Source organism: Oncorhynchus masou, chromosome 8 (assembly GCF_036934945.1).
Source record: "Oncorhynchus masou masou isolate Uvic2021 chromosome 8, UVic_Omas_1.1, whole genome shotgun sequence".
Taxonomy (NCBI): domain Eukaryota; kingdom Metazoa; phylum Chordata; class Actinopteri; order Salmoniformes; family Salmonidae; genus Oncorhynchus; species Oncorhynchus masou.
This window is the reverse complement of record NC_088219.1, coordinates 15,655,279-15,683,275: the sequence shown is the minus strand read 5'-3', so window position 1 is coordinate 15,683,275 and position 27,997 is coordinate 15,655,279. Positions and strand designations below refer to the sequence as shown.

General features: G+C 41.0%; 3 protein-coding genes across 4 annotated transcripts; 2 read left to right on the top strand and 1 right to left on the bottom strand.

Annotated features, from left to right (window-relative positions):
- Window positions 1–754: 754 nt before the first annotated feature.
- On the top strand, window positions 755–4,897 carry abhd10a (abhydrolase domain containing 10, depalmitoylase a). Its single transcript, XM_064971623.1, has 5 exons — window positions 755–904; window positions 1,632–1,815; window positions 1,935–2,046; window positions 2,391–2,528; window positions 3,635–4,897. Exons 1-5 carry the CDS (start codon window positions 823–825, stop codon window positions 3,974–3,976), a joined length of 858 nt encoding a protein of 285 aa, XP_064827695.1. The 5' UTR covers window positions 755–822; the 3' UTR covers window positions 3,977–4,897.
- A 6,681-nt stretch (window positions 4,898–11,578) lies between these two features.
- On the top strand, window positions 11,579–16,470 carry LOC135544185 (transgelin-3-like). Its single transcript, XM_064971622.1, has 5 exons — window positions 11,579–11,744; window positions 12,619–12,817; window positions 13,380–13,554; window positions 13,804–13,906; window positions 14,170–16,470. The coding sequence occupies exons 2-5, from the start codon at window positions 12,638–12,640 to the stop codon at window positions 14,309–14,311; spliced, it is 600 nt and encodes a 199-aa protein (XP_064827694.1). The 5' UTR covers window positions 11,579–11,744; window positions 12,619–12,637; the 3' UTR covers window positions 14,312–16,470.
- Window positions 15,353–24,704, bottom strand: zgc:152816 (uncharacterized protein LOC777712 homolog). Of its 2 annotated transcripts, XM_064971620.1 has the most exons (21): window positions 24,564–24,704; window positions 21,812–22,353; window positions 21,622–21,683; window positions 21,434–21,475; window positions 21,236–21,336; window positions 21,084–21,127; window positions 20,810–20,926; window positions 20,542–20,667; window positions 20,294–20,458; window positions 19,928–20,052; window positions 19,268–19,820; window positions 18,148–18,241; window positions 17,989–18,008; window positions 17,732–17,860; window positions 17,494–17,616; window positions 17,217–17,345; window positions 16,995–17,125; window positions 16,631–16,754; window positions 16,227–16,377; window positions 15,978–16,099; window positions 15,353–15,668 (listed from the first exon to the last, which is right to left on the bottom strand). In XM_064971620.1, the coding sequence occupies exons 2-21, from the start codon at window positions 22,319–22,321 to the stop codon at window positions 15,630–15,632; spliced, it is 2,907 nt and encodes a 968-aa protein (XP_064827692.1). In that variant the 5' UTR covers window positions 22,322–22,353; window positions 24,564–24,704; the 3' UTR covers window positions 15,353–15,629. The 2 variants fall into 2 exon arrangements, with proteins under 2 accessions (XP_064827692.1, XP_064827693.1); XM_064971621.1 differs by lacking the exon at window positions 20,294–20,458.
- Window positions 24,705–27,997: the final 3,293 nt, after the last annotated feature.

The following is a 27,997-nucleotide window of genomic DNA, read 5'->3' as shown; positions in this document are numbered from 1 at the left end:
GTGTGTGCAATGTGTGTCTATGCCATCGGGTTAGCTACAACCAGTTTTGAACGTTTTAGGAGTAATGGTTAAAGAGCTATTGAAATTTGAAAAATGTGAATTGTCACTATGTTGATGCTCCCTAACTGCTGTTAGTGAACGTAAGGAAAACTACAGGCGAATATCCAACTTGAAACTGTCTTTACCTCGGTCAAATACCGTATATCTAATAAGGTGAAGTATCATACGAACTCATTCATAGAATCTACCCTGTAAAGACCGTTACTATACACAGATTCAAAATAGCTGTTGATAACAAATGTGTATTTTGTGGTTGTGATCCAGAAACTCTTGACCATTTATTTTTAGACTGTTCTTACTATTCTTAAAGACTTTATTTTAAAAGAAACGACTATTATTAGTAACTACTAATTATTAGTTATTATTATTTAACGACTATTATTAACGACTTGATTTAACTTTCATTGTTAATTTGTTTATTTTTCCCATAAAATGAAGTGGGCAGAGAACAAACCCCTCTTCACATTATTTAAGATAATTTCAAAATAATATTTCAATTCTATCAGTAAATGTAAAAAACTAAAAACTAAACGCAATACGGACCATAAAACTTTTTGACAAATTACAAATGTATTTTGATATGTAATACCCCTGTCTGTTAGGTTTATGTACTCTTGTTTGTATATTCCTGTATCTGTGTTTGTTTTGTTCATCCAGCGCAGGGGTTGGTAGGACCCGGAACTGGAAAGCTGGCTGACTAGCTAATCAGTCGGTGTCATTCAAATACACCAGCTAGTTCAATAAGGTCGGACTGTTGTCAGAATGGCGATTGCGTATATTCTAGCAAGGCGTTTCAGCAGGGTTTTCCAATTAAATGTCCAAAGACAAGATATTATGTTTTCAGGTGAGTACTAGCTAAAAGTGTTTAATTCATGTCCCAACTATTACACTTTGAGTAATGCAGACTTCGGGAAAAGCAATAACGTCAGGGGGTGTGTCGCTACACACACTGTAGGAAATTAACGATACAACGAGTTAACTAGCTAGCTAATTAACCAATAGCTAAATCCTTAACGAAAAACGTCTACTGGCTAGCTAACTAGACAATTTTTCAAACGAATGTTATTTCTACGAAATCAATGCTTCAAAAACAAAGTCTGTTGGCGTTAGCTACGTTAACGTTAACTAGTTATTTAACAAACTAACTGTAACACTAACCCAGCCAAGCAAGGCCAACTAGCCCAGCTAGCGAACTACAGTAGTTGGCTAATTTGATATAATGCATGGCTTGGCTACATCGTCTTTTGCTGCACAACCCTAAATAGTTAGCTAACTAGGTAGTTACGGGAAAGTACCCTGTTAATGGGAACCTGGAGCTAACTCGCCAACAGTTATTTGTCAGTATTGGCTAACTGAGGGTTAACTAGCTAAGTAATATCTACATCTGTCAGAACAGAGCATGATTGGTCAGAGGTGTCGAACAAGAATCAAATCAATATTGGAGTCACAAACAAAACCGTTGTAAATCACCCTTGCACCACATGGCCATCATTGTAATCTCATGAAATCATGTATTGCATGATTGACCTCGCTAATGGGTTGGGGAAGCATGTAATGTTTCTGTTTTACAGGAGTGAGACACAAGTCTACAGTGCATTATGCTACACGCCCAGACTTGCCGAAACTGGCTTATAGAAAAGTGAAGGGGAAGAGCCCAGGGGTAGTGTTCTTGCCGGGGTTTGCCTCAAACATGGGTGGGAAGAAAGCAGAAGCTCTTGAGGAGTTCTGCCAGTCACTAGGCCACTCTTACCTTAGGTAAGTTGGCTATAGTATTTTCAATTATATAAAAAAAAGTCTCATTCATGCATACCAGTATGTCAGTCCTTCAATTAGTCAGGAAAACCAATTGTTGCAGATGTATGTGGTCTTTCCAGGTTTGACTATACAGGCTGTGGGTCTTCTGAAGGTGAAATAGTAGATGGCACTGTTGGCGCTTGGAAGAGGGATGTTCTATATGTATTGGACGAGCTTGTGGAGGGGCCACAAGTAAGTAGTTCCCCTCCGTTTCTATGATGAGACAAATTCTAATCAGCCAGTGTAATCCAAAGTATTGTTAGCTGAAATAGACCTGCACAGACTATTGTATAATAGTGTATAACCATTTGGGATGGTAGTTGATGTAAAACTGTTACATATTTCGTTGTGAATTGTCCACTGAGTTAACAATTTTAGGGTTAATATACAGGATTTTAGGGTTAATATACCTCGACTTGGCCTTCAGTTGTATAATAAGACTTTGGGTCCTCCGGCATGCGTAATTGACACTAGAGATATCAGTGCTGTCATTTAGAAGATCATTTCTGATCTAGCTAATTGTTCTGATGTTGCAGATTCTGGTTGGCTCCAGTATGGGCGGCTGGCTGATGTGCCTGGCAGCTATAGCTCGTCCAGAAAGAACTGCGGCCATGGTTGGCATCTCTACAGCAGCTGACCACTTTGTAACTGTCTATAATACACTTCCTATTGAGGTGAGTCAGCATTCAGAATAAACCATCTTGAGTTTTCAATAACCTTAACAGGCTCTGTACATAGACCCATGCACATTTCCCCTAATGACAGATGCTTGATTAAATGAGTCATATCAATACACTGAAGGTGGTTCAAAGGAAAGGGACATGTGCATTGTACAGGTAATTTCCTGTATTACTGAACATTGAGAGAGCAAACCACACACAAGTCAGAGTATATTATTAAGTATATATTTTATTATATATATGAGCTTCACAATAGCCCTGTGACTCTCAGATCAATTCAGTGTCTATAAATGAATTGAGTGCATACAAAACAGTTCTTAGGATCATTTATAGCCAAGACACACCCATCTCAAATCACATGACTAATAACAGATCTTAGGAACATTACACAAAGAACCTTTTACTTGAAAGAGGAGTATCCCATAGCTAGATAGCATTAGCTATACATTATTTTTCAGTTTGGTCTCCTAAATGAAGTTCTTATCTTGTTCTTGGTACCACTTAGGACCAAAACATTACCTCATCCAATGGCATATATCATTTGTCAATTCTAGATGCTCCCATCTCACATACATCCCCTCCTGGACAAGATCAGAAAAGACAGTGAGCTTCCTCGGTCATATACTAAATCAAGATAAGGGCAACCTCAGAGGGGACATACAATAGTTACAGACACATTCCCATAAGAAGACAAGCCTCCATTCTGTCCTCCTCCCTTTCTGATATTCTTCATAGTATCACATGGTTTAACAGATACATTGACATATGAAGACAAGCCTGATCTCTCCCCTCTCTGGGCCCCTAGTGACTAAGCCCTAGCAGAGAAGGGATAACTGCAAACTGCCAACAGTATTATCCAAAAGAAGACATCCTAATGACATATCTCACATAAGCATTATTATGTAAATAAAACATCTTATTTATCAATGTTACCTAACTAATTCTGATTCAGCCACGACAGTTTAATCTTGAAATTGCAAGAACAACATTTGGATGGAATTACAATTGAAACATCTTTACTAAGCACATTTTTTAAATGGCTGCCATCTTAGATAATGTCTTTAACCCCAAAATAAAATGGTATCGTTTTGTCACTGTAGGTGAGGAAGGAGATTGAAGAGAAGGGGCAGTGGGTGGTTCCTACCAAACACAATGAGGAAGGCTCCATCACGTTCACCACAGAGTTCCTGAAGGAGGCAGAGCAGCACTGCGTTCTGCAGAGCCCCATTCCAGTGACTTGCCCGGTGAGGCTCATCCATGGGATGAAGGACCAGGATGTACCTTGGCACGTCTCCATGCAGCTAGCTGAGCGTGTGCTTAGCAACGACGTTGATGTCATCTTGCGCAAGCATGGCCAGCACCGCATGGCAGAAAAGGAGGACATCAAGCTCATAGTCTACACTATCGATGACCTCATAGACAAGCTGACCACGTTGGTTTGAGTGACCAAATCAGGACAATGCTGTGGGTGACTCCTACCACCCCGACCCCAACTTTTCCGCACTCAGGCCATTTGGTTCCTAGGTGCTATTGTACCAAACACACACTGTGAAGAAAATGAACTCTTGTATTTTCTCCCGGCTCTCTCCATGCCTTTTTATTAGAATTTGTATTTACCATTGCCATGACCCTTTGTTTCCACGACTACCAAACTTCTTGGGCCTGCTGTGAACAGTTTTGATTTATTCCCACAATGTGGTCTGATAGTTATTCCGTTAAACCATCAATGAGTAGGGATCACCCCTATTAGAGTAGCCCATCAGGTACAAATGCATTATGTCCATTTGTGAGACATTTATTTTATCCACTGTCAAATGTATTCAAACAAGTGTGATGTGCCTTTTGTTTGTATTTATGCATGTACTCTTAAAGACCGATAGGAGGCAGCAAATATCAGCACAGTATTTTAGGCACTTCACCATGTATTTGTATTATTATGAATCCCCATTAGCTGCTGCAGCTACTCTTCCTTGTGTTAACTGACATTGTATAACTGCCTTATGTTGTGGCAGTTCTACTATGTAACATGTCTCCAGGAGAGGGGGGTGTTGTCTGTGGAACGATCGGTTGAAAAATAACTTTACTCAACGAATGTTTGATTCTAATGCTGACGTCCATGCGTTGCCCATTTCTTATGCTGTCTGTATTTGCTGTTTGGTTCAAATGCTGACAGAACATATGTTTGTATTGATTTGTCCATGCCATTTAATTTTGCACACAAGGTCAGAACAGAATATTGACTGTATGACAACTCATGTAGAACTGAGCATTGTGTTATATTAAAATGTATTTTAACATTTTGGTGTAAAATGTATTATGGTGAGTGATTTTAGTGCAGTCCAGAATTATAACTTTTTATGTAATTTCAACAGTCACTCTGGGTAACTTTTCAATATTGGCCCAGTTCACATTGGTTTTGTTGCAAGTATTGGCCATTCCAAAATGACAAAGATTTCAAATAATGATTTTTTTATTTTATTTCACCTTTATTTTAACCAGGTAGTCTAGTTGAGAACAAGTTCTCATTTGCAACTGCGACCTGGCCAAGATAAAGCATAGCAGTGTGAACAGACAACACAGAGTTACACATGGAGTAAACAACAAGTCAATAACACGGTAGGAAAAAAAAGTCTATACATTGTGTGCAAAAGGCAGGAGGAGGTAGGAGAATAATTACAATTTTGCAGATTAACACTGGAGTGATAAATGATCAGATGGTCATGTACAGGTAGAGATATTGGTGTGCAAAAGAGCAGACAAGTAAATATAAACAGTATGGGGAAGAGGTAGGTAAAATTGGGTGGGCTATTTACCGATAGACTATGTACAGCTGCAGCGATCGGTTAGCTGCTCAGATAGCAGATGTTTGAAGTTGGTGAGGGAGATAAAAGTCTCCAACTTCAGCGATTTTTGCAATTATTTCCAGTCACAGGCAGCAGAGAACTGGAACGAAAGGCGGCCAAATGAGGTGTTGGCTTTAGGGATGATCAGTGAGATACACCTGCTGGAGCGCGTGCTACGGGTGGGTGTTGCCATCGTGACCAGTGAACTGAGATAAGGCGGAGCTTTACCTAGCATGGACTTGTAGATGACCTGGAGCCAGTGCGTCTGGCGACGAATATGTAGCGAGGGCCAGCCGACTAGAGCATACAGGTCGCAGTGGTGGGTGGTATAAGGTGCTTTAGTAACAAAACGGATGGCACTGTGATAAACTGCATCCAGTTTGCTGAGTAGAGTGTTGGAAGCTATTTTGTAGATGACATTGCTGAAGTCGAGGATCGGTTGGATAGTCAGTTTTACTAGGGTAAGTTTGGCGGCGTGAGTGAAGGAGGCTTTGTTGCGGAATAGAAAGTCGATTAGATTTGATTTTAGATTGGAGATGTTTGATATGAGTCTGGAAGGAGAGTTTACAGTCTAGCCAGACACCTAGGTACTTATAGATGTCCACATATTCTAGGTCGGAATCATCCAGGGTGGTGATGCTCGTCGGGCGTGTGGGTGCAGGCAGCAAACGGTTGAAAAGCATGCATTTGGTTTTACTAGCGTTTAAGAGCATTTGGAGGCAACAGAAGGAGTGTTGTATGGCATTGAAGCTCGTTTGGAGGTTAGATAGCACAGTGTCCAAGGACGGGCCGGAAGTATACAGAATGGTGTCGTCTGCGTAGAGGTGGATCAGGGAATCGCCCGCAGCAAGAGCAACATCATTGATATATACAGAGAAAAGAGTCGGCCCGAGAATTGAACCCTGTGGCACCCCCATAGAGACTGTCAGAGGACCGGACAGCATGCCCTCCGATTTGACACACTGAACTCTGTCTGCAAAGTAGTTGGTGAACCAGGCAAGGCAGTCATCAGAAAAGCCGAGGCTACTGAGTCTGCCGATAAGAATATGGTGATTGACAGAGTCGAAAGCCTTGGCAAGGTCGATGAAGACGGCTGCACAGTACTGTTTTTTGTCGATGGCGGTTATGATATCGTTTAGTATGTTGAGCATGGCTGAGGTGCACCCGTGACCGGCTCGGAAACCAGATTGCACAGTGGAGAAGGTACGGTGGGATTCGAGATGGTCAGTGACCTGTTTGTTGACTTGGCTTTCGAAGACCTTAGATAGGCAGGGCAGGATGGATATAGGTCTGTAACAGTTTGGGTCCAGGGTGTCTCCCCCTTTGAAGAGGGGGATGACTGCCGCAGCTTTCCAATCCTTGGGGATCTCAGACGATATGAAAGAGAGGTTGAACAGGCTGGTAATAGGGGTTGCGACAATGGCGGCGGATAGTTTCAGAAATAGAGGGTCCAGATTGTCAAGCCCAGCTGATTTGTACGGGTCCAGGTTTTGCAGCTCTTTCAGAACATCTGCTATCTGGATTTGGGTAAAGGAGAACCTGGAGATGCTTGGACGAGTAGCTGCCGGGGGGGGAGCTGTTGTTCGAGGTTGGAGTAGCCAGGAGGAAGGCATGGCCAGCCGTTGAGAAATGCTTGTTGAAGTTTTCGATAATCATGGATTTATCGGTGGTGACCATGTTACCGAGCCTCAGTGCAGTGGGCAGCTGGGAGGAGGTGCTCTTGTTCTCCATGGACTTCACAGTGTCCCAGAACTTTTTGGAGTTAGAGCTACAGGATGCAAATTTCTGCCTGAAGAAGCTGGCCTTTGCTTTCCTGACTGACTGCGTGTATTGGTTCCTGACTTCCCTGAACAGTTGCATATCGCGGGGACTATTCGATGCTATTGCAGTCCACCACAGGATGTTTTTGTGCTGGTCGAGGGCAGTCAGGTCTGGAGTGAACCAAGGGCTATATCTGTTCTTAGTTCTGCATTTTTTGAACGGAGCATGCTTATCTAAAATGGTGAGGAAGTTACTTTTATAGAATGACCAGGCATCCTCAACTGATGGGATGAGGTCAATGTCCTTCCAGGATACCCGGGCCAGGTCGATTAGAAAGGCGAGCTCACAGAAGTGTTTTAGGGAGCGTTTGACAGTGCTGAGGGGTGGTCGTTTGACCGCGGATCTGTAGCGGATGCAGGCAATGAGGCAGTGATCGCTGAGATCCTGGTTGAAGACAGCAGAGGTGTATTTAGAGGGCCTGCTGGTAAGGAAGACGTCTATGAGGGTGCCCTTGTTTACAGATTTAGGGTTGTACCTGGTGGGTTCCTTGATGATTTGTGTGAGATTGAGGGCATCTAGCTTAGATTGTAGGACTGCCGGGGTGTTAAGCATATCCCAGTTTAGGTCACCTAACAGAACAAACTCTGAAGCTAGATGGGGGGGGCAATCAATTCACAAATGGTGTCCAGGGCACAGCTGGGAGCTGAGGGGGGTCGGTAGCAGGCGGCAACAGTGAGAGACTTATTTCTGGAGAGAGTCATTTTTAAAATTAGTAGTTCGAACTGATTGAACAGTAGCATGAGATGGCCTGGTATGTTTGACTGGTCTAAGATGCACAAGTAATTAGGTGAAAAGCATTGCTGTGTAGGAAGCTCATGTTTTAGTATAGTCAACATTCTGATTTAACTGGATCAAATGCCATGTGTGGCCACTACGTCAAACAGTGATGGTAAGCTGTCATTAGTGTAATGTGACCCCAGATACACTGCCTAGCTGTCAGCTAAAAGTGGTTAGGACTTGATGCCATTGGTTTCCAACATACACTGCATGACTGAAAGTATGTGGACACCTGCTTGTCAAACATCTCATTCCAAAATCATGGAAAGAATATGGAGTTGCCCCCCCCCCCCTTTGCTGCTACAACAGCCTCCACTCTTTTGGGAAGGCTTTCCACTAGATGTTGAAACATTGCTGCGGGGACTTGCTTCCATTCAGCCACAAGCATTAGTGCGGTCGGGAACTGATAAGCAATTAGGCCTGGCTCGCAGTTGACGGTCCAATTTATCCCAAAGTGTTCGATGGGGTTTAGGTCAGGGCTCTGTGCAGGCCAGTCAAGTTAATACACACCAATCTCGCCAAACCATTTCTGTATGGACCACACTTTGTGCACTGTCATTGTCATGCTGAAACAGCAAGGGCCTTTCCCCAAACTGCCAGTTGTGAAGTGTGATTCATCACTCCAGAGAACGCATTTCCACTGCTCCAGAGTCCAATGGCGGCGAGCTTCACACCACTCCAGCCGACGCTTGGCATTGCACATGGTGATCTTAGGCTTGTGTGCGGCTGCTCGGCCATAGAAACCCATTTCACAAAGCTCCCGTCTAACAGTTCTTCTGCTGATGTAGCTTCCAGAGGCAGTTTGGAACTTGTTAATGAGTGTTGCAACCGAGGACACATTATTTTTACGTGCTTCAGCACTCAGTGGTCCCATTCTGTAAGCTTGTGTGGCCTACCAATTCGCAGCTGAGCCATTGTTGCTCCTAGACATTTCCACTTCACAATAACATCACTTGCAGTTGACCGGGGCAGCTCTAACAGGGAAGAAATTTGACGAACTGACTTGTAAAGGTGGCTGCCTATGACGGTGCCACGTTGAAAGTCACTGAGCTATTCAGTAAGGCCATTCTACTGCCAATGTTTGTTTATGGAGACTGCATGGCTGTGTGCACAATCTTTATGCACTTGTCTGCAACGGTTGTGGCTGAAATAGCTGAATCCACAAATTTGAATTGGTATCCTCATACACTATAAATACAAAAGTATCACAACCTCTATCCGGAATGTTTCATCTTGTGAAATAAGTTTGTTTTCGACATGTTCTATATCACAGTTAAATGTTTCTAGGTGATAGTGCTATGTTGCAGAATTGATGGGCTAGCTCACTGTATAGTGATGCTAACAATGCATCTGAAGCTGATGCCGATAAGAAAAGTACCAGAACTTATGGATGAACATTTTAGGATGGGCCTAACACATTCGTTTCCACATTTTCACTTGTTTATTTCTCTCATACTGTACATCAGGTAGGCCTCTTTTTTCTTTTTTTAAATGAGCCATTTCCAAACATGTATAGTGTCTTGTTTCTGATATATATTATACATACACACACTGCTTTGCTTAATAAAAGCTCAATGTTGACCAATTTAAGAATGAGATATGCTTGTCCTTTACAGTAAATAAACCTAAATATTTGTTAAGTCGGAGTGGAAACAAAGTTTCTGTACAGGGTCTCTACTATGTGATCCTCAGTGCTAGACTTGTCTTTAAGAGCTTGAAAGCACCAGCCCAGCCAGACAACTTTGTGTGAAAGGCCTATTTCTATATCAGAGCTCTGGCACAGAAACAGGTTGCTAACTTGCAAGTTTGCTGGTATTCATTCCTTAGGGCTTTCTGCATTCCCTGTGAAAGAGAGTTCTGTTCCCTTCACATCCGTTTGTGAGATTCCAGCCCAGAGACTCTCACATGCCACAGAGCAACAGCTCACGTCTCCAGCTTCAGGTAAATCTAACTTATTTCTGCTACCTTTTCCAGAACTCCCTTAAATACCTTTAACAGGTAGGTGGTTGAAAGCTATGAGATGTTGCAGCTGTGGTATATTTTTCCAGATGCATAATCAAGCTGTCTGATTTATTAAGGTTTGTGGGGAAACGTAGGCATATTATGTTAGTGTCATATATTGACAAAAACATTTTGTTTTGGTCATTTACACAAATGGATTAAGATTAAATTTTTTCAGGTCAGAAGCAATCCCAAAATAAGATGTTTTATCAATTACTAAACAGAAATGTGCAATACCACTATTTTTTAACACCGGTTTTTGCTGCTTCATTCCTTAAGAGGAAGCTACTTGATTCATCAGACTGATGAGATCATCAGGATACTGGGATCCCAACCAGGACCAGCGGGCTTACACTCTTCAAGAACAGGTGCCTCCACATCTTCCATTGTGTGTACGGATTTTCATTGTATTATGTGAATGGATTTTGTATTGCCTTTGACCAGTCCAAGCTTTCCACCTGTGTAAATATGTATGGGTGTTTGTTTGCATTGCCATGATATATTGCTCTCTCTACCCAAGGCCAATGAGCACTGGACACAACTAAGAAAAGATGCCAAGTATTACATGGATATGGGACACCTGATGTTCGACCACTCTATGGCTACTTAGGTCGCCCATAGATAACCGCAACGAGACCCCAAACATGTCCTATTTAGAACACGCTTTACGAATTCATATAATGTGTAACTCTGCTGTTGGCATGCGGTTTTAAATAGTCAGATTGCATGTATGTCTTCCAGGGAAAACAACAGGCTCTTCTTTATGGAGATGCTGGGTAATGCTTGTATTTACCTTGACAGGTGGACAGTGACCGATGGTCAGTAGATGTGTTGTGGAGATGCTGAGCAGGCACAGTGTTATGGACAGTAGCGTCACCTCAGTGAGGGTGGATGAATACAATCACTGCGCTAAATGTGCTTTCTCTACGGCGCTGTCCTTGACGTAAGAGTGTATAGCTTGCAGAATGCATTTACTGTATGTAGCCTATTATCCTGTTTATTCTGTCAAAATAAACAGTTAAAGGAAAATTCTAATTTTTCGTATGTATGTTTAGTTTCCGCATATACGTTGTTTTCATATAGCATTCGCTACTATATTTCTGTGACATGCATTTAAGTAAGTATATGAATATAAACTATTTTATGGGAATTATAAACATGTGGTTTCGTCGAGATCGACTGACTTTTGAATCAAACAGTTTCTTAAATAATCCCTCCTTTCTATGCCTGTGATACGTGGTTGTTCCACTGAAGATGAATGCACTAACTAAGTCGTTCTGGATAAGAGCGTCTGCTAAATGACTCAAATGTAAACGTACAACAGATCAATGTTTTGATCAACATAGAGAAAGCACATACACATAAACCATGGTAGTAAAAATAACTGGTAAAGATTATACACAAATCATGCAAATTGAATCATTGATGGTCTACAATATATTAATGAAATAATTGGAATGAACTCCCAGTAAATTATTGAAGGGTAATATAGTCCTAAAACCATTCCTGGACATTTCCACTGGATGTTGTGACGTTTCTCCCGTTTGGCCATGAATTTATTCCTTAAATGCCCTGCCAGGGGCGCTGAGGCATCACTGAACTCGCGTGGCTCTGAAAGCTGTGGCGAGTCGGAGAACAGTTGCTGAGTAGGGATGCTGAGCTTGGTACTGCACCCCTCAAAGATGTACAATTTGAACAGCATGTGACTGCAGAGCCGGACTAACGACCAGGAACGGAGAGAAGCGGACCATACATTCATTTAAAATTAGTAAGTAAACGAATGAAATGGAAAAAATAATGTGCTGAGGAATGACATTCCGAAGGGGCCTAAATGTATTGCGCACGCTATAATAAATTAATTAATTTTGCTTGCACTTGCAGTATTTTCCATCGGCGGGAGTGTATCCAGACCGTTTTGCCTAAGTTATTTCCATAGCTCGAATGTCCAAGAGGAACTTTATTTTGGGGGGGATCCATTTGCCTTTTGCCTATCTATGCAAGTGCATTATGGCGTTTCATAAATCCTGCCTTGGATATGCTCTCCAGTGGCGAGTGACACCGCGCGCATCACGGGACCACTACGTACAATAAATTTCTGTTATATCTACCTTGATTTTTTTTTGTTGAGAGAAGTATCACTCACACGGTTAAATTATACATTTATCGATATGACACTAGAGGTGTCCGAATATGAAGAAAATTGATGAACTTTACAACTACGTTATCTGCATCTCCTTGAAGTCAGAGGCTTACGCATGCCCGCATCTAGCTATATATAGCCTAGATATGACATCAGAAATGAAAGCGCAGGGCGGGATTCTGAGTGAGCTGCATAGAGTACATTATTTATGAATACAACGAATACACAGAGAGCAGTGAAATTTACACAGGCAGTCCAATTCTGATATTTTACCCAATTGTTGGCAAAGGAGCTGATCTGATAGGTCAACAGACCAATTAGTGGAAAAAAATATCAGAATTGGGCTGTCTGTGTGTGTTAACACTGCCATAGTGTATGGTTCCAGCAGCATAGGCCTACACATCTGACACATCCTCAATCTCGATTGCAGTTCAATTATTATGTATTGGCCCACAATAATTGATTAAATTGAACCCTTTCCTTTGCGTCCCTCTTTTGGAAGGTCTCTAACTCTGGCAGCCATGGCTAACAGAGGACCCAGCTACGGACTGAGTAGGGAGGTTCAGGAGAAGATAGACCAGAAGTATATTCTGGACCTGGAGGCCAGACTGGTGGACTGGATCATCTTGCAGGTTGGGGGGAACATAGAGCGACCAGAGCCTGGGAGACTGAACTTCCAGAGCTGGCTCAAAGATGGAACAGTGAGTCTCTGAGCCAAACTGGTTGCCGTAGGGCAGCAGGTAGCCTAGAGAGGAAGGCACATAGCGCTAAGTCACTATGGATAGAAGCGTCTACTAAAGGACTACAATTTAAACATAACCTCATGCCTTTACTGTATTCTAAACCTAACTCTTAAAGGTGCAGTCCGGGATCTTTTGTACAACAAATTTGTTACATACTGGATTCTTAACATATCATACAAACTGCAACAAAACCTTTTTTTTTTTATTACTTTTTTTTTTGGGGGGGGGGGTATAACATGTCATATGAAATAGATGAGTAGTGCAGAAAAAACGGTGACCCATTTTGACTTGTGAGCACCACTTTCAGAACTACTGGCTGAAATTATACACAAATTATGGAGCAGCACTTTAAAACACACATATACAGATAATCTCAGACTCTAATCTACCATGGTCATAATGTGCCATATTTGATAGCCTTGGGTATTATGGGGTTTCTCCTCCAACCAACCCCTGATGAGGCTGGCTGGGTGTAGTCCAGTTGTATCCTGTCATTACAACATTTCATATCTCGTTACAGATTCTTTGTAGGCTCATTAATAGCCTATATCCCCCTGGTCAAGAGCCCATAAAGAAGATCCCAGAGACAAAAATGGTCTTCAAGCAGATGGAAAAGATCTCCCAGTTCCTGCATGCAGCTGAAGCTTATGGGCTGATCACCGGGGACCTTTTCCAGACTGTGGACCTATGGGAAGGTACAGCTCTCCTAATACAGTGGTGATTCCACTCCAGCATAAACTCACATGCAGCAAACTGTTAGTTGTTATGTTAGATAACTTCAGGTATGTAAATATATTGGTTCAATAAAATAACTTTCTGGAATGATTACTTTGTCAAATCATACATTTTCTTCTACAAAAACAAATTTGCATTATAGTCAATGAGGACCAACTAAAGCCAAATATGATATTGAAATATCTGTCTGGTATGTTGCGTGACTACAGGGAAGGATATGGCTGCCGTGCAAAGGACCTTGTCAGCTCTAGGCAGTATGGCACTCACAAAGGATGATGGTCAATATCGTGGTGAACCTGATTGGTTTCATAAGTAAGAAACTAATCAACTAATTATGTTTGTAACAAGTCCTACAAAACAGCAAAAATTGTAATTTCTTTATTAGATACCACTCTTAAATTAATTATTTACAATGAATCTCATTACCCAACACCCACTACCTCTCTCATCTGTTTGTTTATGCATCCATGCTATTACTGTAGGTGTAGGCCTTCCTGACATAAATTTGAATCTCTCTTGTACAAACATCTATCACTGCAGGTAACTAACTAGTTGTGTCTCTCCTGTGCTTCCAGGAAAGCTCAGGGAAACCGGCGGGAGTTTTCTGAGGAGCAGCTGCGTCAAGGCCGTAGTCTGATTGGCATGCAGATGGGCGGCAACTCAGGGGCGTCTCAGTCTGGCATGACAGGGTACGGCATGCCACGCCAGATAATGTAAAAATGTCACTTGGCTCTCCTATACGGATCCAAAGTTGCTCTCTCATTAGCTCAGGGGCAGCGTGAAGTTTCCCTGATGATCTCTCTATAGGGGCCCTAGATGTCACTTCATACTGAAAATCTGAGCGCTCTAATGGAGCATTACAGACATCCTTCAAAAAAAAAACCTTATGCGCATAGTGGCTCTACAGCTGCATTTACACAGGCAGCCCAACTCTGATATTTTTTCCACTAATTGGTATTTTGACCAATCACAGATCTTTTTCCGGGTGATCCAATTGGTCAAAAGACCAATTACTGGGGGGAAAAAGATCAGAATTGGGCTGCCTGTGTAAACAGCCTTCACTCAGTTACATGGCCAGGTGTGTCATTTCGATCAGTGCGGATATATGTTGTCTGTGAATCAGACTGGTGTTCCAAGGTTTCTGTCAGCACAGTTGTGACACGACAGCATGGAACTCTGCCATTGTCAAAGAAGACATTTTTGGTTATTTAGGAAAGTCATTGTAATGATAGTCACAATAGTATTACAGTATTCTTTATTCAGGTAATATACAGCACGACTAGTCTTATTTTTTACTACAGTGTGGAATGTGAATGCTATACGGCAATTTTCTTTCACATAACTTGGTTGCATGCTAATGTTCAGTATTGAATGTATTTTCTGGTTTAATTTATATTACTTAATGTACACAGATGTATGAGTTGTGTGTGAAATGTATCATGTTATATATTTACAGAATTCTCCCCCAATTGGTTTCAAAATCCTCTAGGCCTCTATGGATTAAATCCTTCATGATGGTTTAGACTGAAATCTCCCCCATTTGTCCTTTCCTCAAGCGAATTGCTGCTCCTTGCGACAGGGTAGGAGAATCTTAGCCAGCTCGCTGTCACAGTCAAGCACCAGATGGTTCTTTGCTCTCTGGGTTATGGCAAATTCTGTAGTTCCAGCCAATCCTGTGCACATGTCCTAGTCAATGATGACAGTTAACCATTAAAAAACATTAACCATAGACCTGTCAAATAAGGTTCAGAGTAAATGTTAGCCATATCAGAAGCAACAAATTTAATTCCAGAAGTCAAAGAATACATCAAGCAAACATTTGTTTATTCAATAAGAGGAAACTATATCCAGGTACTATTATTAACCACATAATGGGACTACATTTTGTATTAGGCTGCATTAATTAATTTCAAATGGATAACATAATGCTGTCAACAGTAACAGAAAATACTGGAATGTTAAAACTGGACAGAAACATTTATACTAAAAACGGCCAATCTTCCTCTGGGAAGACTACAGGTGGACAGCAACCCTCTCAATCAGCTAAGGGCTGTTTATCTTCATCCATCTTTCTCTGAAAAGAAAATCAGTGGGATATTAACTCAATACCAAGAACACCAGATAAAACAGATCCCCTAAAAAGTATCATCTCTTTCCATTTGGTCAAGATTCCACAAGAATAGGTAAAACTTGCTTAAATCAACAATGTTTCCCTATGAAGGTGATGATTATTCAAGATATTTATTGTTAAAAATTAACATTTGACAGTGAAACCTGAAGAATGTTGAGAATGTATTTTGGGCTCCAAGGTCAACTACATTTTCTTTCCAATACACCACAAAGTAAGGATTCATAAGAATGACTTGTTACAGTTGAAAATTACCTTCAGGCTTAGGTAATGTGCCTCACTGCTACAGTGGACTGATTTGGCTGTTTTCTCATTGGTGTAGAACATGTTGCACAGCTTGCAGAAGAATCCGGTCCTTGGCACCAGATAGTCTAACCCTGCAAATAAAAGGACAGAAAAAAAAACATAACTTGTTTTTGTCCTACCTGATATCCCCATCACCCATGATCATAAAAAACAGACAGCCAAACTGAAACAGAAGTCAGTATCTCTCTAGTCTCTTACCAACTGGGTTGTTGGGTTGATAAGGACCCAGAGGCTCCTGCTGCTTCTTCTTCTCCTCCTCTCCCTCTGGGACAGCTTCCACACCACTGGTCTCCTCACCCTCAAGGTCCACACAGACCCCCTTACTATCAGACACAGGTCGCTGGACATCCTGGCCATACAAACACAATCATGTCTATCACATATTCATTCTATTCAGCCTGAGATTGCAAGGCCAACACCAATAAATCATTTCACTATTCTCTGTGAAGCGTATTAACTGACTACATCTTGACTAACTGGACAACTATAAAAGTATTGTTCACAGAAATGCCTAAATACATAAATAGTTTAGCAAGCATTTCACTAAACAAGGTAATCTCTCACCTCATTTAAATTGGGGAAACAAAATTATAAAAAATAACCTTCTCTTTCACCACTGGAGAGTGGCTTTTGGCTGACTGGCCATTAGTCTCATCTCCATGGCGATCTCTTGTTCTTCTGTTGTTCTGACTGGCCAACCACAGCTCATACTTGACTGGAGGCTTCCTGTATCCAGAGTACAGAATACAATGTCAACCCAGTACTTGAACTCATACAGTCCAGTTTAACCACATAACACAATATTATTGTATCTGAGATTGATACCAATTGGAAGAATTAAGTATTCAACTAGCAGTGGATATTGGCTGGATAGGATATCAGCATTCTTCAAATTCAACTTGAACTAATTTCCATCATCTAGTCTGCTGCACACTTCCACTGTATATTCTATTGAAAATTACTTACCAGGATATCAGTGAGTCTCCCTTTTTGCACAAACTGACCCTTATCAGGGTGCCGTAAAATCTGGGAGGACGTTGGAAGCACTTCTTCACCATTTTCTGAGCGGCTTCCACACTCTCAAACTGGATATAACACTGGAGGGGGGAAAGAAGAAAAAAGTGATTCCTTTACCAATAGAAAAACACATTAAGTCCTCCCTAAAGAAATGGGCTGGTGAAACCTTACCTTTCTATGAACCCAGTTCAAATGATAGCCAGTGATTTTCCCAAAAGGTTGGGCAAGCCGTAGCAGAGAGACGTCCGAGTACTTCTGCCGTGGAAGCAAACAAATGTAGATGGATCTCCCACTGGGACTCTACAATGACAGAAACATAGTCACATTACACATAATACTAATCTTTGTGTTACAAATATTGACTATATGCTAGGTGTGTAGCTTAGCTTATTACAATTAATTTATCAAATGCATAACGTGTAAAGCATAGGTACTACACCAAACCAACCTCCAACTTTTTCTGTGAATAGCACATTCTAATATCGACAGGTTTCCCCAACAACTGTCCTTTGCCTTTGTAGAATTTCACCATCTTATGCGCTTCATCGGTAGTATCAAGCTCTAACCATCCCTGCAAATATAGACAACGACATACAAACTATGATAACATTATTTCCATCCCATAAACAAACTAGATAACTGATCCCCAAATAACATATGGGCAAGTAACATAATTATGAACCTACCTCCTGTCTGAAGAAGGATATGGTACGGTTTACAACTTTCACGTTTGCTCGCTCTGCCAGTTTCAAGATGGCCACCTCTACGTCTCTATAGCCCTTTCTGATTGGGCTAATATGGACAACTTTTCCATCCTGTAGAAAACAGTCTTACTGAGCAACCTACTAGCAATAATGTTGGATAAAACTACTTCTACACTTTTGATACAACTACACATTTCTAAATTAACCATGTAGTCTAGTGAACCATGTAAAATACCAACCCATGAAGAATCCTTTGACTCTGCAAATAAAAAGAAACGTAATTTGTATAAATTATGATATGCAGATTGTTTTTATTTGTTATCCACACGGGCAGAACAACAGTAATAGTTATGTCCTTTGCTGCCAAGTAAGAATGTTTTTCATCATTCATTGCTTACCCATTGACTCGTCCTCTCCAGTATCATTGTCGAGTTCATCCAATGTAACAAAATCATCCATGTTATCAGGGAAATCCATGTCATCCATATCGTCCTGTTGGAATAAGTACAGAACATCAATAAGTTAAAGAATTAAGAATGTTTCAAGTTCCAAAGTGCTGCAACAGAACCACATCGAATCTCATGACAAATATGTATGAGGTTGTTATGGGAAACTGTCAAAAGCTGCTCAAACACTGAAGATGTAAGTATGCAAAACTGTATTCAATGGTCTTGAACTATGATGAAGATCCATATCTCTTAAAGTGAGGACATAAATCCTGTGGCTGCACTATAACAAATCGATAGACAGCTTCAAATCGTATTAAAACCTGTTGGTCAGATCAACATGTTGATCAAACCAGTTAAGGCTGAACAGCTACTCATCCATACATCTAAAATGTCTGGCTGACTGGCTGTGCCACTTGAACTCAGTCCTACTATGGGAGCCTTAAACACCTGTTCTGGATTACTACTGACAGGCTGTTTTCAGGAACTTGTACAGAGATGATTCGATCACCTTTGATATTCAACCATGGAAAGTAAAGAGAAACCCTTCAGAGCTGATCTCCATCATTTAACTGATGGAATGAATAAACCATGAGCATGTCATTAAGCCTACATAGAAATAAGCCATGTCATTAAGCCTACATAGAGATAAGCCATGTTATTAAGCCTAGATACATTGCATGTTATGCTACCAAGCAAACTCAGTATTCCAACAATCCATGACTGAAACCGGGCATTGCCGATATGAGTCACAGAAAACATCTCGACTGTTTGTCTGCGTTGACGAGGTTCAATCTGAGCTTCAATCACAAGTGTCAGATCGATTTGATTTGCCACTGAAACCATTTCAGTGGTTCTACGCATAAGATGCCCACATCTGTTTCAACTGATCAATGGAGGATCTCAACCAAACTACATTCACTGGAATGCACTCAGAACTTCAACCAAGCTGCTTTAAGAACCCATTGCTGGGAACCAACATCTTGTTTACTCGACAAAAACGTATTTTCAATTCTGCGAACAATGCCTTTGTTGGTTCAGGTCACACATATGAATGACAATAATTCCTTACACCATGTTCATGAAAGCTCTCCTGTTCCATCATGTCCTCCATTGAGACGTCAGCATCACACAGAGCTGGATCATCGGCAGCCTTTAGGTCAGAATCCACCAAGGTATTGTCTGCCAACAATTCTGTGCTTTCAGGTTCCCCCTTATCTTTAGAGTCAGCTGCCAGAGAGGCACTTTTGGAAGGAGCAGAGTCGTTAGTATCAGCTCCAAACTTATCTAACAAGCTTTGGTCATCTTCAACCTGGACGCTCTCTTTGTCTGGTTCTTTGTTTTCCAAATCAATGTCCTCCCCCTTTCTCTCATTCTTGACCACCTCAATCGTTTCCTTAATCTCCTCGTCCTTGATGTCCTGCTTTACCTCTTCCTTAACCTCCTCTGAGGAGCTTTGTTGACCTTTTCCTTGTTCCACCACTTTCTCAGCAGTTTGTTTGCCTGTACTGGATCCCTCTTTGTTTGTGGAGTTTGAGTTCTTGCTGGTCTCCTCACTCTTCTGTCTGCTGCTTTGGCTTTTACTGGAATCTGTTCTTCTGGATGTGGTGGAGTCAGGACTTTCTCTACAAGGCAAAAACCATTGAGGTAAACTTCCCTGACACAAACTTCCCGACGAGGCCCACAGGAAAATTGGTCTGGCCGCCATTGCCCCAAGTGGACTCTTACTTACCTCAGATGCTTCAGTGACGATGACAAGCTGACTTTGACACTCTTTCCATTGATCTTGAGGGGGTTGGAGTGGTAGTACTTCACCATAATGTCAGCATCCTTCCAATCTACCATCTCAATCAGGGCCTGCAGATGGATAAGGAAGAATGTGTAAGAGAAAGCTAGAGGTGGCGGTTAATAATGGAGGTGTGTGTGTTGATTGATCTACCCCAGTCATACAATTCCATGCTATTCTGAACTTAAAATAGATACACTGCATTGTTCCATTCTTTTAATAATGTTTTTCTATTTGAAAGAGACATTTTGAAGATTTGATTGATCACAAGCAATATGGAATTGATTCAATTCCATATTGCTCAAACCTTACCTGATCACTTAAAAATGACGAATGTCGCACATCCCCAAACATCTTGGCAAGATCGAGAATCTCAGATTCTCTTTCTTTCCCAGGAGATACATGGGAAAAACAAACTACTGTACTGCTAACTTGTTTGTTGGGGCGTTTTCCTGGTGGTTCATCCGACCTTGGCGTCTAAAGGAAAAAACAAGCTCACGCTGGGAATTCTGTGATTAAGAATACAGAATCTCTAACTTTTAAGAGGCAGGTGCACTTACATAAATACTGCACACTACAGGTGACAGGTACAGAGTCAAACCATTTCCCTTCACAATAGCTTTGCTTTCACTGTAGTGATCCACCATATTGACTGCCTCTTTGTGCGAACTCAACTCCACAAAGCCCTGGAACAAAAAACAACAGTGAATCTGCCAATAGACAAACTACACAACATAAAATGTAAAAAAAAAAAAAAAAAAAAAAGAAGACAGAACGTTAAGAGTTGAGTGTTTAAACTTGAGGTTCTTATCAATTTGTGTAACTTACCTTGCAGGGGAACACCAGATGTTTTACAACTGTGCCGAATGGCTTAGCCAAAGTCACCAAGTCTTCAACAGCAACAGACCCACGGGGATATTTAGCGACCACTACCTTTGTGCCAGCCTGATGCAAAAGATCACACATTCAAGCATGCATTTTATTTTTATTGAACCTTTATTTATTTAGCATGTAGACTTAAGCAAATAAACTACATTATAAGAAGTGAATGGAAAATATGCTTTATTTATTAGACAACACAATGACACAGAAGGTGCATTACCTTGGGCTTCAAATGGTGTCTTTCTGGTGCAGACCAGACTTCACCTAAGGATGAAAACATGTCAAAAAAGATTACATTTTCAAGTGGTTTGCCATTGGGCCTTATTTGGTCTGGCTCAAACTTGACATTAGGACAGGACATGGGGTTATCACCTCCTACGCGGTCTGAGCTATGTTGTCTCTTGTAAGGCATAGCAGGACGTGGCGCTCTTCTGGGCGGTGAATTAGCATCTCTACTTGGGATGGAAATTGGTCTGGAAGATAACAAACAGTGCTAAGTAAGAACAGGCTAATTGTTTTACATTATGACATGCTTGTTTTCACCATGAAGCCTTATTTCATGACCCTCACATTTTCTTCCCTTGGAAATCTTGTTTTTCCCAATCTGGGAATCTGTAAAAAAAAAAAAAATGTTTTTAAAGAAGACAAAAACAAATCAGATTTGAATAAAACCAGGTAATAGGAAATACCTCTGCGGATTGATTTTGTGATCTGCATCAGTTTATTTTCTAAGTTTCACTTTGCATTTAAACACTTACAGGCGCAAGAGTTCCCGACAGCCCTCTGCATGGCGTAATCCATTCAGATGATCCTTCCATTGCTGTGAAAAAAGCAAACTCATATTAAGCAAAAATGAATGTCATTACAAAAGGTTGAGTGTTCTGATTAAAAGCATATACTTGTTGACACACTCCAACAGCAAGTGTGTTGAAATATAACAAAGCTTACCTTAGTAGAATTCAACATACAGAAGCATAGCGAGCATGTGTGTGGGTAAATGTTGGGTACAACTCCTTGAAAATCTTCCAATTGATAGGAGGAAGGTTGGCTGTCTGATGTTTTTTCCGTTGAGGGCCTAGTGTGGTGGGAATCTTTTCTTGCCTCGGCCTGCTCTGGTCGCACCTCTACTTTCTTATAGTCAGTGTCACTATGGCTGCTTGACCGGAGACGGAATGCAGGGGGACTGTCCAGTTTGCCGCGGTCTTTAACATCTGTATCCTCTTCCTGTCCATCTCTCTTTGGGGAGGGCTGTTCCTGCTCCTCTTGCTTGGCTCGATTGGCCTTCAGTTGCATTATCAAATAAGGCAGTGTCTCCACACTGATCTCGTTCTCTGGAATCTTGGCCAGAGCATCCACGTCTTCTGGAGAGAGCCCCAGAGTGGCATATAAATTCATAGCGCTCAACGCTCTATCACCAGATCCTTTGCGTGCAGAACTTTGACCCTCACTGCCCGCCATCCTCAAATTTCCAGGGCACACAGAAGTGTATTCTGAAATGGGAGAATAGTTTGGATTCAGTCATTTCAACAGATGGCTAAAGTAATGAGTGTAACTGTGATGACTGTGGGCGGAGTGCACTTCCGACTACATCAAGTCACTGTCAGCCGATACAAAAAAACAGGTTGTATTTGACTAAAGTTTTATTAAAAAGTATGGATTTCAGTAGCAGACTAAACTACACGATTTAAGATGAAGTTGAGCCATGAAGTTAAATCCGCTTTGTGTTTTGTTTCCTTGCCACGATATATCAATATTTATCATCCCGGCCGGCCCTAACAACCGCGATTTTCAGCGCTGAATGAATAGCCCACATTTAGAATTTATATACAGCAGGTTTTTTAAGGTCCAAATACTTTGATCTGCCTGCTTCATGTTGTCATTTTTGCCATGGAAAAAATATTGCGATACTGGTATCATCCCGTCCGTAGTAGTTTTTTATAAAAACTTCATAGCTCCAGTCCGTCCACACTAGTTGCCGCTTAACTCCATCATCCTAAATCGTGGAGTTGAGTCACCTGGGATTTCAGTAGTGATGGGACACCGAGGCTTTCTGAAGGCTTTAGCGCTTTCACCAAATTGGTAACAGAGAAACTGAGCTTTGAGCAGAAAAACAGAGCTTCATTATTTGTTCAAAATACACATTAGTGACATCTGCTGGTCAGCGATAGCAGCGTGTGATTACCAGAGAGAGGTATTTTTTTCCCCATTGTTTTCATTCTAACACTGTGGCTCAGCAGTAAGTGTTTTAAGACAGACACTTATACTATAATAAATCAAACCAATTATTTGAACAAGGCAGAATGAACATTTTTCAAAATAGTGTGCCAACAAGATTCAAACTCATACGCTCACGTCCCTGAATGTTCCATAGCCATTCCTCTACCTGCCAGGTAAAAGTTTGTTTACAATCCTAACTATATTTGTAAGTACGTGTGCAATTTTCAAAATGGTGTGCCTTCAACAAGATTCGACCTCATACCCTCACGTCCCTGAATTAATCAATAAGGCCCCAGGGGATGTGGTACACGGCCAAAATACCACGGCAATGGACTGTTCTTAACCACGTGCTTGGAAACAGCTCTTCGTCATGGTATATGGGCCATTTATCAAACCACCCAAGGTGCCTTATTGCTATTATAAACTGGTTGCCAACTTAGAGCAGTAAAAATGTGTTTTTGTCATACCAATGTTATAGTTATACGGTATACAGGGCTCGAACCACCCAGTTTCTGATGTTCCATAGCCCCTTCCTCTACCTGCTAAACGACCTGTCAAGTAAAAGTTTAAGCGTAAAACCCTAACTATATTTGTAAGTACGGTGTCCAGTAGAGGTCGATGTTTGAAAACAGCTTGGAATCGAAAAAAGCACCAGAACCAGGTAGAAATCAGTTGGCTCTCTCAACTCATGATTTGAAAAAGCACGTGATCAAAGGAAGCTTCGGACGCCATTGATGACGTACTTCTGATAAAGTGATACACCCATAAGCACACTACTTCGCGATTTCGACGCATGCCTAGCCGTCGGAGCACCGGTATCAAACGTAACTAGGCACACTGCAAAGGTTTAAGTGTTACAGTTGAACAATTATCGGCTCGGCGACTCGATGTAGTCGGAAGTTCAGTCCGCAAAGTAGTCTCCGTTCATCTCCATTGATTTCACGTACATCGTGGAGTTAAGAAAAAGCTCGGCTAGTTGCTGGTTGGGTAAAAAAGTATAGGCCCAAATTGAGAGACTCCTTAGCATTGACTGAATGCCTACAATCTTCAATTCATTCCATGGTTAGCTTGATCGTCTTCATTTGCAATGAGCAATTTGATGTCCCTTGCTGACAAAATACGTTTCTCAGAATATTGTAGCACGCTAAATAAATACATTCTCCATGGTGGAGAGGCCTTCAATACACGAGCTTTGTTGTTAGCTACGCATCTTTAACTCTGCGAAGCTCAATATCGTCTTACCCCCCGATAAAAAAGATTAGATATCAACCAAGCGTTATGTCAACGTATTATTGTTAGTTACGAGCTCGTGCTGGTGTTACTAAGCTGCACGCAGCACTTGGGAATGCGGCCCGCTAGCATGCAAGAAGTAGCTTACCAAAGCTTTCTAGCAAATTAAGCAATAGATGTTTTTGGCCTGAATGTTTGAGCATGAAGATCAACTACTACATTGAATTCAAATTGTGATTGCTGTAAAACATACCTTTAAAGAAGTCCACTTTCAGGTATTTCGTAAAATGTTCTAGCTAGTGGCTACAGCACAGTTTAAGTCCTATAACGTTACAGTCTGGCTAATCGTTTTTTTCCTGCACCACAAAGTGTGCAGGACGGTAAGCAAACGTTTTCATTGGTCAGTTTAGGATGTATGTCAACGGAGAACTTCCGCTCTGTCGTTTGGAAGGCAGAGTGGAATATTTGGTCACAGGTCAGACTCACTATTCAGAAACACAGACAAATATTATTATTACCTTCATTCAGGATGCCCACACACTTGCGCAATCTGAACTCAGGGGTAGACGTAACATAGTAAACTGAAGTATGGAATACTTCAATAAGCATGATATGTTACGTTTCGTATGCTACAATATGCATTCAATTGTGGATGTCCATCGTCCATTTCTTATGATAGTGTAACGACCCTGGGTTTATAAACGCGGATATCGACTCTGTCGCACGAGCACGATTTTACAGCACAGTCGATAGCACACTGGACTTCGGGCTAGAAGTTCGAGGGTTCGAGACCTGCTTCCCTGCCTGTTTCATTACAATGTGTTACAAATTACAATCCACATGATGTGCTATGAATTGCCATATATGTTACACATTTGTAAAACATATACACTACCTTAAAACATTTTGGGGTCACTTGTTTTTGAAAGTAAAGCAATTTTTTTGTCCATTAAAATAACATCAAATTGATCAGAAATACAGTGTAGACATTGTTAATGTTGTAAATTACTATTGTAGCTAGAAACTGCTGATTTATTTTTATGGAACATTTACATTGGCGTACAGAGGCCCATTATCCTGTGTTCAATGGCACGGAGTGTTAGCTAATCCAAGTTGATCATTTTAGAAGGCTAATTGATCATTAGAAGGCCATTTTGCAATTATGTTAGCACAGCTGAAAACTGTTGTTCTGATTAAAGTGGACAAGTACATTAGATTGTCTAGTTTGAGAAACAGATGCCACAGAGGTCCTCAACTGTCAGGTTCATTAAATAGTACCCGCAAAACACCAGTCTCAACAGTGAAGAGGCGACTCCGGGATGCTGGCCTTCTAGGCAGAGTTGCAAAGAAAAAGCCATATCTCAAACTGGCCAATAAAAAGAAAAGATTAAGATGGGCAAAATAGGTGTTCGGATCATAAAGAAGAACATTCATGAGATGCAGAAAAAATGAAACGATGCTGGAGGAGTGCTTGATGCCATCTGGTGGTGGTAAGGTGGGAGATTTGTACAGTGTAAAAGGGATCTTGAAGAAGGAAGGCTATCACTCCATTTTGCAACGCCATGCCATACCCTGTGGACGGCGCTTAATTGGAGCCAATTTCCTCCTACAACAGGACAATGGCCTAAAGCACAGCTCCAAACTATGCAAGAACTATTTAGGGAAGAAGCAGTCAGCTGGTATTCTGTCTATAATGGAGTGGCCAGCACTGTCACCAGATTTCAACCCTATTGAGCTGTTGTGGGAGCAGCTTGACCGTATGGTACGTAAGAGACCATCAAGCCAATCCAACTTGTGGGAGGTGCTTCAGGAAGTATGGGGTGAAATCTCTTCAGATTACCTCAACAAATTGACAACTAGAATGCCAAAGGTCTTTAAGGCTGTAACTGATGCAAATAGAGGATTCTTTGACAAAAGCAAAGTTTGAAGAACACAATTATGATTTCAAATAAAAATCATTTATAACCTTGTCAATGTCTTGACTATATTTCCTATTCATTTTGCAACTCATTTCATGTATATTTTTATGGAAAACAACATTTTTAAGTGACTCAACTTTTGAACGGTAGTGTATGTTATGAATTCCAATTTGTTGTGGATAACGTTAGATAGGTGGCTAACATTAGCTAGGCTAGGGGTTAGTGTTTAAGATTAGGGTTAGGAGTTAGGTTAAAGGGTTATCTAACATGGTAAGTATACTGAACAAAAATGTAAACGTAACATGCAACAATTTCAAAGAATTTACTAAGTTATAGTTCATATAAGGAAATCAGTCAATTCAAATAAATAAATTAGGCCCTAATCTATGGATTTCACATGACAAGGAAAAGAGATATGCCTCTATTGGTCACATATATATATAAAACATATCTGACATCAATGAGACAAAGTCCAGATATTTCTATCTCTGTGCATTCAAATTGCCATCAATAAAATTCAATTGGTTCGTTCTCCTTAGTTTATGCCTACCAATACAATAACCCCACCACCACCATGGGGCACTCTGTTCACAATGTTGATATCAGAAAACCGCTCACCCACAAGACACCATACATGTGGTCTAAGGTTGTGAGACCTGTTGGTTGTACTGCCAAATTCTCTAAAACAACGTTGGAAGCGGCTTATGGTAGAGAAATTAACATTAAATTATCTGGCAACAGCTTTGGTGGATATTCCTGCAGTCAGCATGCCAATTGCGCGCTCCCTCAAAACTTGAGACATCTGTGGCATTGTGACCAAACTGCACATTTTAGAGTGGACTTTTACTGATACCAGCAAAAGGTGCACCTGTGTAATGATCATGCTGTTTAATCAGCTTCTTGATATGCCACACATGTCAGGTGGATGGGTTATCTTGGCAAAGGAGAAATGCTCACTAACAGGGATGTAAAGAAATGTGTGCTCAAAATTTGAGAGAAATAAGCTTTTTTGCGTATGGAACATTTTTGGGATCTTTTATTTCAAGCTCATGAAACATGGGACCCTCACTATACATGTTGCATTTACATTTCTGTCCAAGTAGTAAGTAGTTGCAAAGTTGCTAATTAGCTAAAATTGTCCATGATGAGATTCAAACACACAACCGTTGGGTTGCTAGACGTTCATGTCCACCCTACTTTCGTTTTTTGCCTTAATTAATGTTCTGTCTTATGTAACCATACCAAAGGTAACATATTATACTACTTTGAGTGTCACAGATTTATATTTACTATGTTACGTCAAGTCAATGAGACCAGGCTGACTTGTGAGACAGACCACACATTTAAGCCACTTCATGTTTTTCTGCAGCAAACACAATTCATGTGCCATCCATCCCACTTCTGACACCAATGTGACAAAGTCCAGGTATTTCTGACTAGGTGTGAACTGACAATCTAGTACACACAAGGTGGACATCTAATCACTGTCAATAGAGAAACAGCTCTCTTTGTGATTATACTGTAGTATTTATGAATTACTATCATTGTTTAAAGGGTATCAATAAATGAGCCAACTGACCTTTCAATACAGTATTAAGACCAACAGAAAGTAAACATTTAATTTGTATTACATATAATAATGTATAAAACACAAAAGATACATCATGCAGCAAAATCTACGGCACTTTCCCCCTGTAAATTCATAATGTATTTTGATAGACAGATAGTTGGAGTGACAGGAATGATAGAGAGCAGTGTCAGGAAAATG